The sequence below is a fragment of the Cyrtonyx montezumae genome, unplaced genomic scaffold (assembly GCF_038088225.1).
Source record: "Cyrtonyx montezumae isolate F1298 unplaced genomic scaffold, pur_monq_1.0 scaffold_18, whole genome shotgun sequence".
Lineage (NCBI taxonomy): Eukaryota > Metazoa > Chordata > Aves > Galliformes > Odontophoridae > Cyrtonyx > Cyrtonyx montezumae.
Genome location: NW_027071914.1, coordinates 7,940,690 through 7,959,128, shown reverse-complemented (window position 1 = coordinate 7,959,128; position 18,439 = coordinate 7,940,690). Strand labels below are relative to the sequence as shown.

At 44.3% G+C, this 18,439-nt stretch overlaps 1 protein-coding gene across 2 annotated transcripts; it reads left to right on the top strand.

Moving 5' to 3' along the window:
- The first annotated feature begins 389 nt into the window (after positions 1–389).
- SLC26A2 (solute carrier family 26 member 2) lies at positions 390–14,923 on the top strand. Of its 2 annotated transcripts, none has more exons than XM_065734523.1 (3): positions 390–451; positions 8,922–9,575; positions 11,044–14,923. In XM_065734523.1, the coding sequence occupies exons 2-3, from the start codon at positions 8,934–8,936 to the stop codon at positions 12,547–12,549; spliced, it is 2,148 nt and encodes a 715-aa protein (XP_065590595.1). In that variant the 5' UTR covers positions 390–451; positions 8,922–8,933; the 3' UTR covers positions 12,550–14,923. The 2 variants fall into 2 exon arrangements, with proteins under 2 accessions (XP_065590595.1, XP_065590596.1); XM_065734524.1 differs by lacking the exon at positions 390–451 and adding an exon at positions 5,791–5,964.
- Positions 14,924–18,439: the final 3,516 nt, after the last annotated feature.

The following is an 18,439-nucleotide window of genomic DNA, read 5'->3' as shown; positions in this document are numbered from 1 at the left end:
CTTGTGTCCTATTAATTGTGGTAACTATGTTGTCATTTTATGGTTGGGTAACTAAATAAACAGCTATAGATATAAACAAGAAAAGCTGTCTGATTTTGTACCATCAGTGGGAATTAATTGTTGAGAGCACCGCTTGTGGATAGCGGCAGTAGAAAGCTGGTCAGAGTCACACCACGTGTTTGGATAATTACACATAACACAACTGATCTTTATAGCAAAGATGTAATTATCTTTGTTGGACACTGTCAGCCTCTGTGGTGGAAATGCTAAGTCATGGCCTGAAGCAGTGATGGAGCACCTGCTGGGAAGGCAGAGCCAACCGAGGGAAGCTCAGGTGTATGCACCGCACCTGAGTGACTGGAAGTGGTGGAGCCAGGATCCACCCCTTTCTCAGGCCCCATTTAAGGGCTGGCAGTGGAGGCAGGGGTATCTTGCTGAAGATCTTCTGAAGGTAAGTAGCTTCTTTCCTTTATTTCTGTGCCTATGGCTGTTGCGTATCATTTGCATTGAGCAGATCTTTGCTTGCTGTAGCCTAGATCTTTATTGCTCTGCTGTTGTTGCTGTTTTCCATCGCCTTACAGCCTCCAAGTCACATTTAACACTTGTATGGACTTCTCAAAGAGCCATGCAGAGTATTATGGTCATCCATCAGCATACAAAGAGAAAAGCCTGACCCCAAAGCAGAGCTTTCTCTGTTAGTGCCCTCTCCTTTTAATGTGTTGGAGAGGTGACTGAAATCTGTGGTTTATTGTGTGAGGACTGTGTGCTGATGAGGTGTGCAAAGAGATTGCTGCTCTCTATTCCCCAGCACTGACTGAAATGTGTGTGTTATACTTCTGATGGCTGGTCTTTGCTTTCATGTGCCAGTTTCATGCTCACAGCATGTGGCTGCTGGTCTCCTTTTTGAGGATTTTAAAATCCTGTATGGCATCCTCAACACACTCAGTAAAATGAAAAGACTTTAGCCTGGTGAGCTTGCACAAGATGAATCACTTAAATAAATTAAATAAGAACACTTAGGGTGAAGAAAATAAAACCTGGTGTGTATGGTGTGAAACTCATTTAATGTCACAAGTGGGCTTTAGAAAGGTGATCAGGAAATGCACCTGGTCTTCTCAGTAAGCTGTTGTAGGAACAGTACTAATGTCTATATGTGAAGAGCCTTCCCCTCTGTTATTTCCATGCCTTGTTTTCCTTTGCCTCTTCTGAAGTGAAGAACTTGGTGTAGGGATGTGTAGGGCTGTCCCCACAGCTGGGCCATGCCTGGGAGAACTGCACACCCAGTGAGGTGGGCAGTAAACATTACACAAGCACCACTGTTCCCTGTGCAGTTCCTGGTGGTCTCACGTTCTGGTTTTGTTCTTGCATGGCTGATGGTTATCACTGCTGCATTTTCCAAGCGATCTGGCCTGGAGGGATTTAATTGCATGGATTACAAACCATCAGGGCAGCTACATCTCTTTTCCAGATTTAAATGGACTGCCAAACTGCTGTGGATCTGCAGCCTTTGCCCTGCTGTGTGCTTCCACCGTCAGCACAATGGAAACTGCTTGGCCAAATTTTGGGAGCTCAGCAGTAGCTCAAGGTGACTTTGTAAATGTTCCCTACTGCTCCAAGCCAGCGGGACATAAAGGACAGTTACTCTCAACCACTGAAATGAAGCAAAAGAGATGAGCCTGTCCCTCAGCACTTTTATTACCAAGGCTGCTCTCTGACTGCCAGGTAGTTATTGCTTTCACCCCAAGCAAGGAGCCATGACTAGCCAATGCAACTCAGCACTGCTGCAAATCAGTATAGAGTGAGAGGTTATTCAGCAGGGTATTTTAAGCTGCTTCCTCTCCCCATCTCATTGCATCTCTTCAGTTGGCTACGTTTAGCAAACATCAGCACCTCTGGATCCCATTGTGAAATATCAGTTCAGCATTTCCTTGGTGAAAACCTGTGTTACGTGCACATCTTTCTGCATCCCAGGATACATATGTGTATACACAAAGCTGATGGTGCAGTTTCTGTCCCCATGCATTTGACATTGAATCTATGTAATATTAGAACATGTGGACTTATCTGAATTGGACACTAGTCACATCTTAACATCCCACAGGTTAGGCTTGAGGAAGCAAAGAGAAGTAAAAGACAATGAAAGGAATGTAAGAAAATACACTGGAGTCCAGTAATTATTTAACTAAGCCTTGTATCCCACAACAACACTAGAAAATGTAACATTTAGCTTTTTCTTCTAGGAGACAGTGTCAGACTATGGCATGCACTGAGAGCTCAGCATTTCTATACAGCTGTTAGTGCAGAGCACTCTCTTAATAACAATATAATGTAGAGATACAGCCCAGAGATATGGACAGAGCTGATTTCTTCTTTATATCTTTATGGCTTAAGTATTTTGATTACTTAAGGACTCTGATGAATTACAACTTCCAATATCTATTATTCTCTCTTCTTTCCATATATGCCATTTTTACTTGGCCTTTATCTCATCTTTGATGAAAATATTTGAGGAGAGTGAAGAGGCTGATTTTACTGCTCCTTTTTGCTTTTGCCAAGCATTGTGTGATGTGTCTGAGTTTATAATCAAATGCATAAATAAAATGTGTTTCAAAAGCTGGACTGCATCTTTCTGCTGCTTAGTCTGATGGGCTTCCTAAGCAAGTCAGACACACCGCATCTGGGCAGTAGGGCCAGCTCCAACCAGCAGCTTAGCACCAGCCCCAGGAACACCACTTGGATTTCCACACAGGAAATGTCAAGATGTCCTGCAGAAGGTTGTTCCAAGTCCCTGAGTTGCTCACATTGAAGAAGCTCGGGGCAGATTAACATTATTTATGTGTTGTCCTTATTTTCCTCCACGTTGCCTGCTGATGTTTGCTATAATACCAGCAGCATGGCTGCATGCAGCGAGGATGGAATTAAAGCAGAGGGTATCTGGGCGGATGAAAGATGTGTCTCCTGCCCTGGCTGGGCTTTCTCAAGAAATACCTGACCTCCTCCTCCGGGTGATCAGAAGTGGAGGCAGGTTTGCACAAGTTCCAATAAGCTGATAGAGACACAACTCTCTGTGCAGCAAATGAAGCAGTGCCTGTCTTCTCCATCTGCAAATTCCATGACGTGTTTTGCAACTCTGAGCCTGAGTTCTGTTAGATGATAAGCTATACGAGGAAGGAAGAAAAAGAAAGATGTTTCTAGTGGCCTTTGCTACGCCCAGCTGTCCCACACTGGAGCTGTTAAACAACATTGTTTTGTAGGTCAGTGAACTGCTCTCTGAAGATTTACAATCATGAAAGTGATCGTGTAATCTGGGCAAACAGAGGCAGCAGGTTTGACTTGTAGACTAAGCAGGATGGGGAGGTGGCACGTGTCACCTGGTGCACCAGCAACCCTCAGGTCATGTTCTTTGGCAAGAGATTCCTTAGCATGAGAAACCCAGTCAGACTTCTCCAAGGCCAAAGGTTCCCTGTACATACAAATGCATTAACCGTAAAACTTAATATAGCTTAGGAAAAAGAAAGCAATTGGAAGTTAAATCATTTACTCATCTGAAATATTCAGTTGGATTTTTTCCCTACTTTTTAGAAAATCGGTGAGCAGTAGTAAAAGGAAAACCAACCAAACAGCAATCTAACAATAGCCCATGCACAGTAACGGGAGGAGGAAAAAGACCCTTACAGTAATGGTGATTCTGAAAAGAGTGTCTGGGATTTTTTTCTTTAACCTCAGGTTCCTTATCTGTGCTCCATGAGAATAGCTGTTTTCCCATTTCTCTGAAGATGGCACAATGTATTTAATGTTGTAAGCTGCCAATGCCGATAGAATGACAGCAAAATGGCTGCAAGTCTCTTTGCTTTGTGGAGGTTGGTTCCTACACAAAGGTTGTCCCTTCGTGCTCTCTAATAGATGTCAGTCCTCACAGGGTTTCACTCTGGTAGCATTGGTGTCAGCATGTATTAAACTCCAGTGTAAATCCTTAAGAGGAATTTAGAGCTGCTGATTTTGACAGCAGATAGCAAGGGGAGGGGGAGGAAGCTCTTTCTTCTCCTTTGTATCTTGCATCTTCCAGTTGCCATCACCTCTAGTTGAAGCCTTGTGGCAAGGGGGAACCTGAAGCATTTGAAGTGCTCTGTATTTCTGCAGAATGACAGCTCTCCAAAACAAGACTTTTAGCGCTGCTTTCTCCGCTCATACACTGATGTGCAGTTTGGCAGCTCAAGGTTCCACACGAAATGCAAATATTAGGCAATGTTCAATTTCAGATAATGTATGCTCTTCTGTGCAAACAGGGAAGGGAAGCAGGCCTGGGTTCAGCTCCTCTGACCATGACCCTTCAGTCCATAGGAAGAGGAAAAAAAGGAGTACTGAGCGCTTGCAGTAAAGAACTGTCAGACAGCGCACGTTCTTCATAGCTGGGCTAAATTCCCAGGCAGATTTGGGTCCTTATTGCACTCTACCACTTCCTAAAGGGAGGTTGTGGTGAGGAGGGGGTGGGCCTCTTCTCCCTGATAAATAATGACAGGACGAGAGGGAATGGCCACAAGTTGTGCTGGGGAAGATTTAGATTAGACCTGAGGAAAAATGTTTTCTCTGAAAGAGTGGTCAGGCACTGGAATGGCCTGCCTAGGGAGGTGGGTGAGGCACCATCCCTAGCGCTGTTCAAGAAGCATTTAGATGAGGTGCTAAGGGATTTGATTTAGTAGTTCAGTGGGTAGAGATGGTGATAGGAGGATGGTTGGACTAGATGATCTTGTAGGTCCTTTCCAACCTAATGTATCTATGAATCTTCTGAAGCAAACAAGTCAGTGTCTACAAAGGGGGCTAAAGGAAAGGAGGAGACAGGGGAAATGGTTTCAAAGTAAGAGAGGGGAGATTTATATTAGATGTAAGGAGGAAGTTCTTTACAATACAGATGGTGAGATACTGGGATAGGTTGCCTAGAAAATTGGTGGTGCCCCATCCTTGGAGACCTTTCAGATCAGGCTGGAGGAGCTCTGAGCACCGATGGGACTGTGGGTGTCCCTGTTCATTGCAAGGGGTCAGACTCTATGGCCTTTACGGGTCCCTTCCAACTCAAACGATTCTGTGATTCTTCAACAAATTGTTTCAGTTTTTGTTTTCATAACTACGATAGCCATGGTTCAAGTCATTTTACCTAACGTTACCAACAGATCATTAATCTTTCCATTGAAAAGCTGGAGTAGCTTAATCAAACTTTTAAGAGCACAGACCCGCCCCTGGCGTTCCTTCAGTTTGCCGCTCCCTTTGCTCTTCGGGCCATTCTTTTTGCGGGGAGGCTCATAACGAGTCACTGTCTGCACTGAGCTTGGCCAGCCCGCTCGTAATTCAGCGCACACACGGAACGAATTAGAAAGTAAAAACCGAAGCATGACTAGAGCCTTTGCAGTGGGGAAAAAAAAAAAAATAAGTCGGTTAAGCGACAGCACACACCGCATGTATGCCCCGCACACTGACGGTGCAGACACGGGCAGGGCGGGCCCGCTCTCCGCTGCTCCCCACGAGCAATATCTCGCAGGGCCACCGAGTGCCGCCGTGTAACAGCGCGGGGCGGGGCGCGCCCGTCCCTCCGCGCTGCGCCGGCTCCGGGGCTCCTCCGGCGGCCGCGGGAGGCGCGGCGGGGGCGGCCCCGACCCGCGGCGGGGAGGCGGGAACCGCCGGGAGCCGCGGCCCTCACCCGCGCGGCGTGTGCTGCGGTGAGTGGGCGCCGGGGCCGAGCGGTGGGCGGGGCCCTCGGTGGGATGGGGCAGCGGCGGGAGCTCCGCGGTGCCGGCTCGGCGCTTCCCGGTTCGTCCGTCGAGCCGAGGAGGGGGAGCGCCGTTGGGCTCCGGAGGGCGGCACCGGATTTACATCAAAGCGATCCGTTCCGTGATCCGGGACGCTCCGCCGTGCGCTGGCTTTGTAAACGACACGCGATTCAGGAGGCGATTTCAGGAGTGTAAAGGAGGGGTGCGTGTTTGTGCGCTGCTTTTGTGTGCTTCCCGTGGCCGGCAGGCGGGTGCGGTGAGCCTGGGGCGGTGAGAGACGGCTGGAAGTGCAGCCCGCCCGCTGCTGCTGGCACTGCTCCCAGCGTTGGGCTGATGCTGCTCAGCTGTAACGCGGCAGGGGATCGGTAACGGAGCGCCAGGTGGGACCCAGAAACGATCTGCGAAAGTCATCCGCTCTCAGGGCTGCAGTGCCTCCCCTTGTCTTGGTTTTGAGGCGGTCAGTTGGTAACAGTAAGTTTCCGCGAGGCTGTGTTGTGTGCTCAGTTTCTTGGGGCAGTCAGACACCGCTGAAGTCTTACTCAGGCCAAAAGGAGTTGATAAAGGTGAATTACAGGCATACAAACGAGTTCTGTGGAAATAGCGGCGCACGGCAGCTTCTTTTCCAGGTTAATTGTACAGTATGCCGAAGCAACAGCTTTTCTTTATAAAAATTCAGTTTTACTTCACACCACTGGGCTGTGTGCTTACAGAAGTAATACAAAGCAATGCTTTCAGGCAGAAGAAGGTGAAACTGGTGTTGAAAATGGTGTTCTTTCCTCGTGTGCTGCCCCGGTTAGGGGCTGGGGCTGTGTGCTGAAAGGCCCCTTTCTCTGCCACGGTCAGAAAGCTGTTCTGCAGGTGAGCACAAAGCTCCACTATGTGCCCGGAATTCTGTAGGCAAAATGTTATCTGCTTAGAACACTTTTCTGCTGTCGAAGCACAACCCAGGTACCATCTGCCGTGCAGACGTTTTATGACATTGCATGGAGCTGAACTGAGCTGGCTGCATTTCATGTTTGAGTTTCCTGAGTGATCAAAAAAAATTCTCAGACTTCTGTGAGCCGTCTGAGAGCCCCAGGACAGGGGAGAGCTGCCACAAGGATTTTCATGGCTAAAATCTTTCCCAAAGTCTGAGAATATTAACTAATCTAATTGCTCACTAAAAGTTGGAAGCGAACCTCCCCCCACAGCTTTTGCAGTATCGATTTGTTCAGCAGCGGATGAAAGCTTATTGATTTCTTACTCTGTGCTTGTGGAATGAATGAAACCTCTTGAGCAGATACACAGACAGAGCGTGCTTGTGCTCTGTGCTTCAGACATGTGCTTCTGTACACTGAATTCACTGTGTTCTCACTGGGCAGCATTTTCTTTTCTTGTATGTGCTATTAATAATTCCCCAGAGGACTTTGCAGTGCCATGTGGGTGAGATATCTGGAATGTGAGGATGAGTGCTGGGAGTTTGCATTCTCCTGGGAGCACGATCCCTATCGTCCCGAGTTAAGTCTCACCTTGTGCTGTAGGTTTCATCATTGTGAAGTAAATACTTTAATTCTTCATAAGCTATTCTAAGCCTGTAATTATTCTAAAATACATTGCAGGTACTGTACTGACAGCTATTAGCCAAGGGACGTTTGTCATTAAGAGGTGTGCATAGGCTGTTAGTAATTCTGCATGGCTAGAAGGCTCTGAGATGGAAGTTTGGAATGATTAAGAACCGCGTGTAGGCAAAATGGAGCCTTTGTTCTCTTTCTGTCTATTGTACCTGAGGATTAACTTGTCTAAGGAGGGCAAATACGGAGACGAATAAATACATTTTTGAAGTTATTCCTAAAACTGTAAATGCATTAGCATTCTGGATGGAGTAATCTTTGGATTCAGAACTCCGCTTTTAAAGTTACCAGGGTCAGAACCTATAGAAGGACAGAGATACCAGAAAGAAGACTTGAGTTCAGACTGGAATTTTCCACTTAGGACTCGCCTAATAGAGCACAGTAAGCTTCATTTTTTAATTTTGGAACATGAATTTTCCAGAGCCGCTCCTCAGCTTGCACTCAGAACTGTGGCCACGAAGAGTCATGTTCTTGGCTGCCGTGCTAGGTCATCTTTCTGCTCCATACATCCAAATAGTGCATTGTAGACCCCACATGGCATTCAGGTGGGGTTGGCATCGATGCAATGGGGTTTTTTGTGGGTTTGGAGCCAGGGAGGTCTCTGCTCAAAGCACAGCAGCTGGCTAGCAGAAGTGAGCTGTGTCGGGCTCTCTGTAAGAAGCAGGAGCTTGCCCACCAGAGAGGTGCTGTAATGAATGAAAGCATCCTTTGAGGCTAAAGCACCAACCCCTGCCTCTGGTATTTCCTGTTGGCAATCTACCCACGTTAGGCAGCATATTGACTTTAGATAGCCTGGTTGGTTAGAGACATAGGTGTTGTAAACTGCTGTACGGCTGCTCCACATACGGATACCTGCCTTGATTTACTGTGCACAGATAGCCTTTATTAGAGCACATGTAAGCAGTACATTTCTGACAGAACTTTAGGTTGTCCCCCTTTACTTGCCTTCTGTTTGTGCTGCTTTAGTTAGATGTAATTTACCTGAAAACCAACTTCTATACAAAGAGCATTTTGCCATTATATCTCTGACTGAAATGAAGTCGTTGTGTAAATACTGTTTATTAGGTAGCAAATCTTTACAGTATTTGCAGGAACAATTGGTGCATGAAAAATACCTGTTTCATGGAATGTATATATAAAAGAGGCAGAACAAGAAATACAGTAATTGTAGTTAATTTTCAGCAACTGGATTGAAGTGACTGTTGGACGACAACAAGCCCTGTGCCTGTCCTTCAGCAGGGGAGCAGTCTGCAAATAGCAGTCTTATCAAGGAATCCTCTCTGAGACACAGTACTTCTGCATTCTTTTCCATTTCACAACTTTGCCAGCAGCAGCTTTATTCTACAGAATAATCAGCTTCTTTCTTAGAAAGCTGATTTCTGTTTTAACAAGGATATAATGGGAAGACTCTTTCCAGGTTTATTTGGGACTTGCTATCTCTGCTTAACCAAGACTTGCTTTTTGTATCCACTGAACCAGAGCCACTAAGAGTTCTGTTCTAACACATTCACTTTTGGTTTAATAAAGCAGTCTTTCCTTCTGTTGCTAGGGAGCCCTTGAGATGGCAGCCATGGCCGAATTCAGCAACATTCAGTCGGTGTCTGAAGTGCCAGAAGGAGGTGATGTGAAACATGGCTTCCATCACAGAATGTTCTTGGAACCTCAAGAGAAGAAGAGGAACCTGAAGGCTCTGATGATTAAACAAGTGAAGAAAACCTGCAGCTGCACTCCAGCCAAAGTTAAAGACTGTGCTTTGAGTTTCTTTCCCATCTTGCAATGGCTTCCTAAATACAACCTGAAGGAGTGCTTACTGGGAGACATAATGTCTGGTGTGATTGTGGGGGTCTTATTAGTCCCACAGTCAATTGCCTATTCTCTCCTGGCTGGACAGGAGCCTATTTATGGCCTTTATACATCCTTCTTTGCAGGCATTATTTATTGCATATTTGGAACCTCTCGACACATCTCCGTTGGTATCTTTGGTGCACTTTGCCTGATGGTGGGACAGGTGGTGGATCGTGAGGTGCTGAGAGCTGGCTACGACTTGGAGCCAGCTGCTCTTAGTGACCACATGGATACAGCAACACACATGAACACCACCATTGCGCCTGTGAACCAGACATCACAGAAGCTGCTCTGTAGTAAAACCTGCTATGCAATAAAAGTGGGAGCCACCATGACCTTCACAGCTGGAGTTTATCAGGTAAGAGGGGGTGAACAAACAAGTATTCTGTGGATATAGTTTTAATGCTTTAGGTGATTGTTCATATGAGCTGTGTGCTGGGATTGCACATGCCCTCTGCATCTCAGGTAAATGGATTTAAGCAGGACTAGATGTCTCCAGTTACTGTGGTGCAAGAAACTCCTCAGTGCTCTCCTTTTTGTTTGGATAGCATTTTGTACTTGCTTTGTTAGCTTGCTGGTGACTGCAAGGACCTGCATAGAACGTTGCCAGACCTGCTACTCCCACATTGATCTGCTTGCTGTCTTCCTTGCTCTGCTATAGAACTTGTTTTTTTCTGGCTTATATCTTAGGGCTCAATTTCACTGGGCCAAAACGTGGCACGTTATCTTCTAATTCCAGGCTTGAGTCACTTGCACTTATCAAAAAATAACCTGAACAATAAAGCTATTTCCCCTTTCTTTTTATTTCTCTCTAAGCCTTTTGTGTAAAACATTGCTGTTCGCCCATTCAAAGCCAAATCAATGCCATTATATGAAGAGGCTACTACTGAGATAATAAAGCAATTTTGAAATAAAACTTCTAGTTACTGCCGTATTAAAGTACATTATTTAATAATATTTTACTCTTCTGTCTCTGCTTACTTCCTAGAATTCAATGCTTGCTGAAATTAAAGCAGATATCTTTGCTTTTTGACTGTCATGCATTAACCAGAATGGATTTAGTTTTAACAGTACTTCAGAACTGATATTTCAGTTCGTGAGTTCACATTCATTGCTTCCTACAGTGACATCCATGGTGATAGCTAGTCAAATTGTAGAGGAGAAGAAAAGGGGTCGTTTAGCTTCATTTAACATGAAGCTTGCTGGGAAAGAAGGATACTTACCTTCACATAGTTGAGATAGATCTCCTGTGGAAGAACAACAAAGATTTCTCCATTCAGCTAGAGTTAATAAAAATGAATGCCAAAGCACTTCAAAAGTTTATCTCTATGTAGTTTGCATCACAAGAGTTAGAAGCTTATATACTTTCCAAATTGGATGCAGCAAGTTTTATGCAGTGCAAAGGGCAGTTGTTAGACCATAAGCTGTATTTTTATTGCAGGTTATCATGTTTTATTGCATGGGACATACAAAAGCATACGTCTGGATCTCTGCAAAGTTCGTAGAGATTAAAAGAAATTGAGAGAGAAATGGTAAAAGTAACTAGTGTTCCAAATGCTTTTCTTGGGACCCTTTCTTGCTGTACCCACTGAGCCAACAGTAAGCGTGGGCTCAGAGCATGGAGGCCTGAGCCTGCTCTGTGTTGGAAGTGCATTTCATTTAAGTGCACAAGGAGTAGCTGAGTACTGGAGACTGTCTTTTTCATGCTGGGACCATGCCTTGTCCTCTAAGGCCATGTTTCTCACCCACTTTTCTCCAGATCCCCTCAATGTTGATGTCTGCAAAGTTTGAATCCTAATCTTTTGTATGTGGTTGATTCCCTGCAGGTGGCCATGGGTTTCTTTCAAGTGGGCTTTGTCTCAGTGTACCTCTCCGATTCATTGCTCAGCGGCTTTGTCACGGGTGCCTCCTTTACCATCCTGACATCACAAGCTAAGTATCTCCTGGGTCTAGACATTCCACGGAGCAGTGGTGTCGGCTCCCTCATAACCACGTGGATAAACATCTTCAGAAACATACACAAGACTAACATCTGTGATGTCATCACCAGCTTCTTGTGCTTTCTTGTTCTTATCCCAACAAAGGAGCTTAACGAACATTTTAAATCCAGGCTCAAGGCTCCGATTCCAGTTGAATTAGTTGTGGTTGTGGCAGCTACTCTGGCATCTCACTTGGGGAAGCTGAAAGAAACGTATGGCTCAAGCATTGCTGGGCACATCCCAACTGGCTTTCTGCCACCCAGCCCTCCTGACTGGAACCTGATTCCTAACGTGGCTTTGGATGCTATCCCCATAGCTGTCATTGGCTTTGCCATCACTGTCTCCCTCTCAGAGATGTTTGCCAAGAAGCATGGTTACACTGTGAAGGCCAACCAGGAAATGTATGCCATTGGCTTCTGCAACATCATTCCCTCTTTCTTCCATTGCTTCACAACAAGTGCAGCTCTTGCCAAGACCCTTATTAAGGAGTCAACAGGCTGTAGAACACAGGTTTCTGGCATTGTGACTAGCTTGTTAATCCTAATAGTCCTCCTTGTGATTGCACCTTTGTTTTATTCCCTTCAGAAGTGTGTCCTTGCCGTCATAACCATTGTAAACCTTAGAGGTGCCCTGCGAAAATTCAGGGACCTGCCAAAAATGTGGCATTTGAGCAGGGTGGACACAGTAATCTGGCTAGTTACGATGGCATCCTCAGCACTCATCAGTACTGAGATTGGTCTTTTGATTGGTGTTTGTTTCTCTATGCTCTGTGTCATTTTTCGAACTCAGAAACCAGAGGCACCATTGCTTGGCTGGGTGGCAGAGTCTGAAACGTATGAGTCCCTGTCTGCTTACAAAAACTTAGAAACTAAGCCAGGAGTTGTGGTGTTGCGTTTTGAAGCACCCCTCTACTACATCAACAAAGAGTGCTTCAGATCCGCACTGCACAAGCAGACTGGAGTCAACCCAGCCCTGGTGAAGGCAGCGAAGAAAAAGGCAGCAAAAAGAATGCTTAGAGAGAAGGAAATGGGTTCCAGTGGCAACCAGACCAGCGTTTCCACAGAGCTCATGTCTGAGCCGTTGGGGTTTCACACAATAGTGATTGACTGCTGTGCAGTACAGTTTCTGGACACAGCAGGAATACGCACGCTCAAAGAGGTCTGCAAGGACTACAGTGAGATAGGTGTCCGGGTGCTACTGGCACAGTGCAATCCTTCGGTGAGGAGCTCCCTAATGCGGGGAGAATTCTTCAAAGAGGGAGAGGACCACCTTCTCTTCCACAGTGTGCATCAGGCCGTGGACTTTGCGCTGGGTGCACAGGAGCACAGCAGGATTTGTGCTTCTAAGAACTAGATGTGGAAAGGCAACAAGCTGGAACAAAGCCTGGAAAAAAAAAAGAGCATGGTTTATGTATGGTACTGAATGAAGGCAATTCAACTTTTTCATAATCTGTATACAAACCTAAGACTTTCCTACAGACATTCATCTCATTTTTGTCATCAGCTTTCCATTTCTTGTTTCCCATCTAAGTTTTGATCATCAGCATGGAGGCCTTTCTGCATGAGACGAGCTTTAGAAGCATTCTAGGCATCCCATCTAGCTGAATGCTACAAGGTGACTCATTTCTTGTCCCTAGTTGTGGTATTGCTTTTTCATATCATCACAGCCTTCTATGTTTAAGGAATGACTGACAGGTACTGTTTGCCCTGCTTTTTATCATGTTGTGATTGGTTGGTAATATTAGGACAGATAGATAAGGAAAATCTAGACATGCAAGAAAAAAATCTTAATGTGTAGCTTATAACTTACCTATCACCTCTGGATGATGCTGTCATTGTGTTTTGACGGCCAAATGCAGCCAGATCAGCAAGGGCATGGTTATCTAATTTCTGTGCAGTCCTTTACAGCTGGGAAAGATTGCTCTCTAGCTTGAATCTCTTTGGATAATCTCTCTGGAAGTATTTTTATTTGGATGTGATTGTTTAAAAGTCTGATTCATACTTAGGGTCAATTATTTGTTTTCCCAGTATTTAGGAGTGCTTTAGAATTGCGAATATTAGATATGGAAGATCTCTAATTCATGGGTTGCAACACAAATACAAGCCAGTTTTACTTGCCAGACAGACAGAACTGCAGAACCCAGAATGAAAAAGGGCCCAACAGATTATCCAGTATCTGGTCGAATCATGCCACACAGACTTCGTGTGTGAATGCAGGTTTAATTGACCATAAACCCTTTACATATGCTCAGTCCTGGACCTTTTGTAATGTCAATGTTGGCCAAGAAGTGAAGTAATCAGAATAAGAACCAGAAAGAATTTTACTGGAAACTATGCACCACGTTAGTGTAAATAAAACTTTGTACTTTGCTTTTAAGTTATGCAGAACAGTGAAGAGTGCCTATTGTTGGTGTCAAAATACAAGCGCTGAGCAGGAAGACATTCTCTGTTCTTACAGCAGTAGAATACAATTATAAAAACACAATTGAAAGATTTAACTTTTTTTTTACTGACTGCCACCTATGCATAGTATACAGAACCTGCTTGGAAGATGTTATCTCCCAGGGGAGTTTACAGTCTGAACTCCAGTTTCTTGACAGCTTTTCTAAAAGGGAAAAGATGTTGTATATGACAATATGCTCATTTTTAATCATTCAGAAGTAACAAGCTGGGAATCAGAAAAAGTGAGAAAATGCAATGTAAATCATGAAATACTTTCAAAATAGAAATATATTTTCCATTTCTGATTATTTTATTTTTCTGAGCAACTAGGAACTATTCCCTTATTTCAGTGAAAACTGAAATGTCACAGAGTACTTTCAAGGATTTCAAGAGAAGGAGTGGATAGCAGGAAGTGAAGTGCCAGGTCCTGGCAACATTTGTGTGTTAGGTGAACTTAACTACATTTTTTAGGACATCATAGGAGAATGTAAAAATATTCAGGGAGTGGGCAGAGTGGATGCTAGTGTATTTGGAAAAGGATCACGTAACTGAGCTCCTTAAATTAGGTGTTCTAGAATTGGACTTACTAAGGCAACAGGAAGTCTTCAAATACCAGAGATCCTAAAGCTTCTTCAGCATTCAAAAAACACATTTTTATTTTGTAGCCTTAAGGCATGTTTATACAAGGGGATGAATCCCAAATAGCTGCTGCTGATGTTTTTTTTTTAATTATTTTTTTCTCCTTTCTGCATTAACTTTTATTCTGTGCTAAGAATCCTTCAGGTGCTTTGAGTAATTACTGTGACCAAGTTTGTATTATCCAAGTGGGGGCCGGTGTCAGAAGGTAACAGCTGTACCCTCGGCAGCTCCAGCAGTCAGGTTCCTGCTTCAGGACAGCTTTTAACTCTAAACAAAACAATCCATGCCATTTTTAAACACTGATTTTAGCTGTTATTTTTCAAGAGAGCAGAATAGTGCTGGGGCAGCGCTCTCTCCTCAAACCTCTGATGAGAAGTTAAAACACAAACAACGAACACCTGCCCCCAGCTATTCATTTTCACCCCGTTTGCCCCCTCAGGCATGGGCAGCTGAGAGGGAATGAGCTGCTCTGATCATCCTGGAAGTTTCCTCCTAGGCAGAGATGGAAGCAAAGTAGAATGTGCTGTGAGTGAGTCTGTCCTGTCTACACGTGACTTCTACCCTTTCCATGCTGCCCAGAAGATTTTTTGGTTTGTGACAGTGTGCAGTGATAACCAAAGAAGAAAATAAAAACTATTTATTAAACACTTTTTTAATTTTTTTTCCAAATCCATTTCCACCTGTGCCAAGAAGGGAGGAATAACTGCATCACTTCCAGTACCACAGCCGTCAAGGATGCGTGTTTGTAGCACCTGGGTGTTTGGTTGCATTAAAGCACAATAAAACAGCCATAAATTGATTTTTGAAGAATTAATTTAGATTACAGCTAAAAGATAGACTAAAGTGATTTATGTCTAGCTAGAGCACATCGTGCTTGGCCACAGTGCTGTTTGTGCAGCCACAATTGGCAGCGTAGCTTCCAAATTCAATTTCAAGCAAAACACACACACAAAAAAAAAAAAAGTATTAAAATGCAACAGCAAAAGCATGCAGCCAACAATAACAAAAAACAACTTCTGTCTTTCTCATTTAAGACAATATCTAGAGGTTGCTTATTCTTTGTATAAAAGCATACAGCCCTGGTTGGAACACAGATAAATGTCAGTTGGCAGAGTTAGTGTAATAAGCAGTCCTTTGCATTAACTGAAAGTTAGAGCTTATCATGGCTAGGATTTCTTGGAGCAGTGGGTTTTCAGCCATTTTAGAGCAGTGATTTATTTGTTTTTTAATGGAGACACAAGTGTAAGTAAATTAAAGCCCACTAGAACAAGAAGCATGGCTTGCTTCAGTATGTGGATCCTTCAGAAATAACCCCTAGCTTCATGTTTAGGTACCAAGGACCACTGAGTGAAAACTGTTGCCCCCCCAAAAATTTTTTTATAAAGGAATTTCAGACATATGCGTATAAATATAATACATGTATACACATAAATGTACACTCACCTTTTGCAGCTTTACATCTCCAGTTGTGCTTTTGCAGATCAGCTGCTACCATCCTGGAAGGGGCTCTCCAGCCTTCTGCTGGTGTAAATAAACAGTGGAGCACACATACAGGATCTTAGAAGGGGAAACTGCTATACCCACTGCCATCTAGTGCTTCTCTTATCCCTTCAGCTTAATTTCTCATCTATAAGAAGGAACCCCAGAACGATTGCTTATGGGCTGCCCAGAATAGTGAGGTCACAGGGATCTTCAGAATCCACACCATCCTGGAAGGGTGCATAAAGCAGCTGGTCTCCTTTAAGGCAGTTCCCAGATGTCTTAATCCAGCAATTTTATGTTTAAGTGAGGAATTAACAGATCATTAGCACATTCATTAATGGTAACAACATGGCATTATGGAAATTAAAACGATGTATTAATTGAGTTAATTGTGAATCTGTTAACACAAAGCTATACTGAAGGCTCCTGGATCTGTCTTTAGTAGTCTCCTGCTAAATGTCAGACTTTTTCTTGCTGCTGCAGGCAGTAGTTTCAGCTCCTGATGTACCAGTTGCACTAATAAATGTTTCACTTGTATAAATGTTTTGACACAAAACCGATTCTTAATCCATTTCAAAAAATAGGAAGGTGCTGCAGTGATGCACATGGTACTTATTCTTGGATTTATGATGGCAGTGTTGTAGTGGAAATACTAAGTCACAGCTTGAAGCAGTGATTGAGCACCTGGTGGGAAGGCAGAGCCAACCCAAGGGAGTTCAGATGTATGCAGTGCACCTGAGTGACTAGAAGGGCAGGAGCCAGGATGCATCCCTTCCCAGACCTCATTTATGGGTTGGCAGTGGAGGCAGGGGTATCTCACAGGAGGTCCCTATGCACCTGAGGTCTTCCAGAGGTAAGCAAAATTTTATTTATTTATTTATTTGTTTCTACATTCATGGCTACTGTACTGGGGCTTGTTTTTACTTGCTGTAGCCTAGGATTGCGTTACCCTGCTGTTATTGCTGTAGTTTCCATCGTATTTCTGTGTTAGTTATTAACCTTAGTTCTGTGTGATTTAGTGATCCCGATTTCTTGCAAATTGTCGTGGCCATTACTCTTTGATTCACCATGCAATCCATCTCATCACCGTTTTTCACTGTAAGGCACTACACGTGATCAACTGTAAGTAGAAGAATCTTTGTATATTTAGCTATTACATGAGTTGCTATTCAGTTTTCATGTTGAGTCTTCTGGTAAGACCAAAGCTCCTGAGCAAATGATTCAAAGCAGCCTCCAAATCCTGTGGTGCTATGGGGTTGGAAGGGAGCTAGCCATGAGGAGCAGCCCCATATGCTTGCTGGGAGAGCCAGGCCTGGGGCTGCATGAGGGCTTGTATGTGACAAGTGGCAGTGCCTTCCATGACAGACCTGGCAGGAGGCCTGTGATGATGCTGTGCGCCGCCTTGTGCCTTTTTCCATGAGTGTAATAGTAACACAGGCACCTTGTTCTGTCCAGTGCTGCCGTATGAGTCTGTGTTTCATCCTCAGTATTAGAAGGGATTCCTGGTTTTGTGCTTACTTTTGTTTACTTTTGATCTGTTTCTGTACTTCTTTAGAGAAGACCACAAAGCTACCTTCCCCAACAGGCTGTAATGGTGAATGGACAGATCTCTCTCTTGTGGTCGGGGGGGGGGGGACGACAAGACAGATTTCTTTCAGCTCTACTTTGCTGGCTTGTGCCAAGAGACATTGAAATCCATTGCTGATGGGCCTGAAGTGCAGATGGGAGGTACTGCAGGCAGAAAACATCCTGGGGCTTTGAGTCAGTTGGTCTCAGCTGCAGCCCACAGCATTGTGCCTGTGTGTGGACTCTGCCAGATACTGCATCTGCATCTTGTTCTGCAAGCCTGCTGGGTGGGGTCTGCACTTCCTGTGCCCAGACCTTGCTGGGGCAAATGTCCCCAGGTTCCATTCTTTGAATCTTGCACCCAAAGGCTGTGCAAACTCACTGTTCCTACCATGCTTAAGTATGTACTAGCAGGTGTTGCTGCTTAGAGCTTTTAATGAGGCTGATGACAGCACCCCCAGGATCTGGGCTGCTGGCCTCGATCACAGAAACTGGAACAAGAGGACCCCCAATTAGTTTATTAGTTGGGGGTGAAACACATTCGGCAAATAGTTTTTTTTAGTGCTATCTTCTGGTTTTCTTTTCAATTATTTAATTATCTCTCTGAAGCGTGTGAAGTGAATAAAGTTTATTTTAACATCATTAGCTAAGCTAATGAAGCGGTGATGCAGATGAGAGTCATCTGCTAATGCAATCCAGGGTGCTTTGTGTCTGTATGGCTTACTGTGCTCTGCTGAGTCTCAGGCTAGGATACCATTGAGTCTTCGATACTGACATAACTGTCCTCACTAGAAGGTATTTGCACTTCTACTATGCTGGCATAGCTAAAAGGGACAATGTCTTTAGTGCAGGTGAGGCACTGTGCCTTTGCACTTTGAATAGCTTTGTTAAGATTTACTTGCACTTGGTTGTCATGTTTGTAAGCCTTTGTTGGAGCCGCTGCTCACGTGAAAAACTACCTGATCTCTATTGGCTCTGAGGCAGAAATCATTTTGAGTCTTGCCTGTTCTTTTGAGATGAATACAGTGCTGTAAGTGATGCCTCTGGTTAGGTAAAATGACTAATATTAAATATATATATATGTATATAGTTCATAGTATAATCAGTACCTTTCT

What these genes read in the sequence shown, in the direction of transcription:
- SLC26A2 (XM_065734523.1), top strand. Translation starts at nt 8,934, where the DNA reads ATGGCAGCCATGGCCGAATTCAGCAACATTCAGTCGGTGTCTGAAGTG. An exon ending in TCACAGCTGGAGTTTATCAG is followed by an intron (nt 9,576 to 11,043) that starts GTAAGAGGGGGT and finishes GATTCCCTGCAG; the next exon opens with GTGGCCATGGGTTTCTTTCA.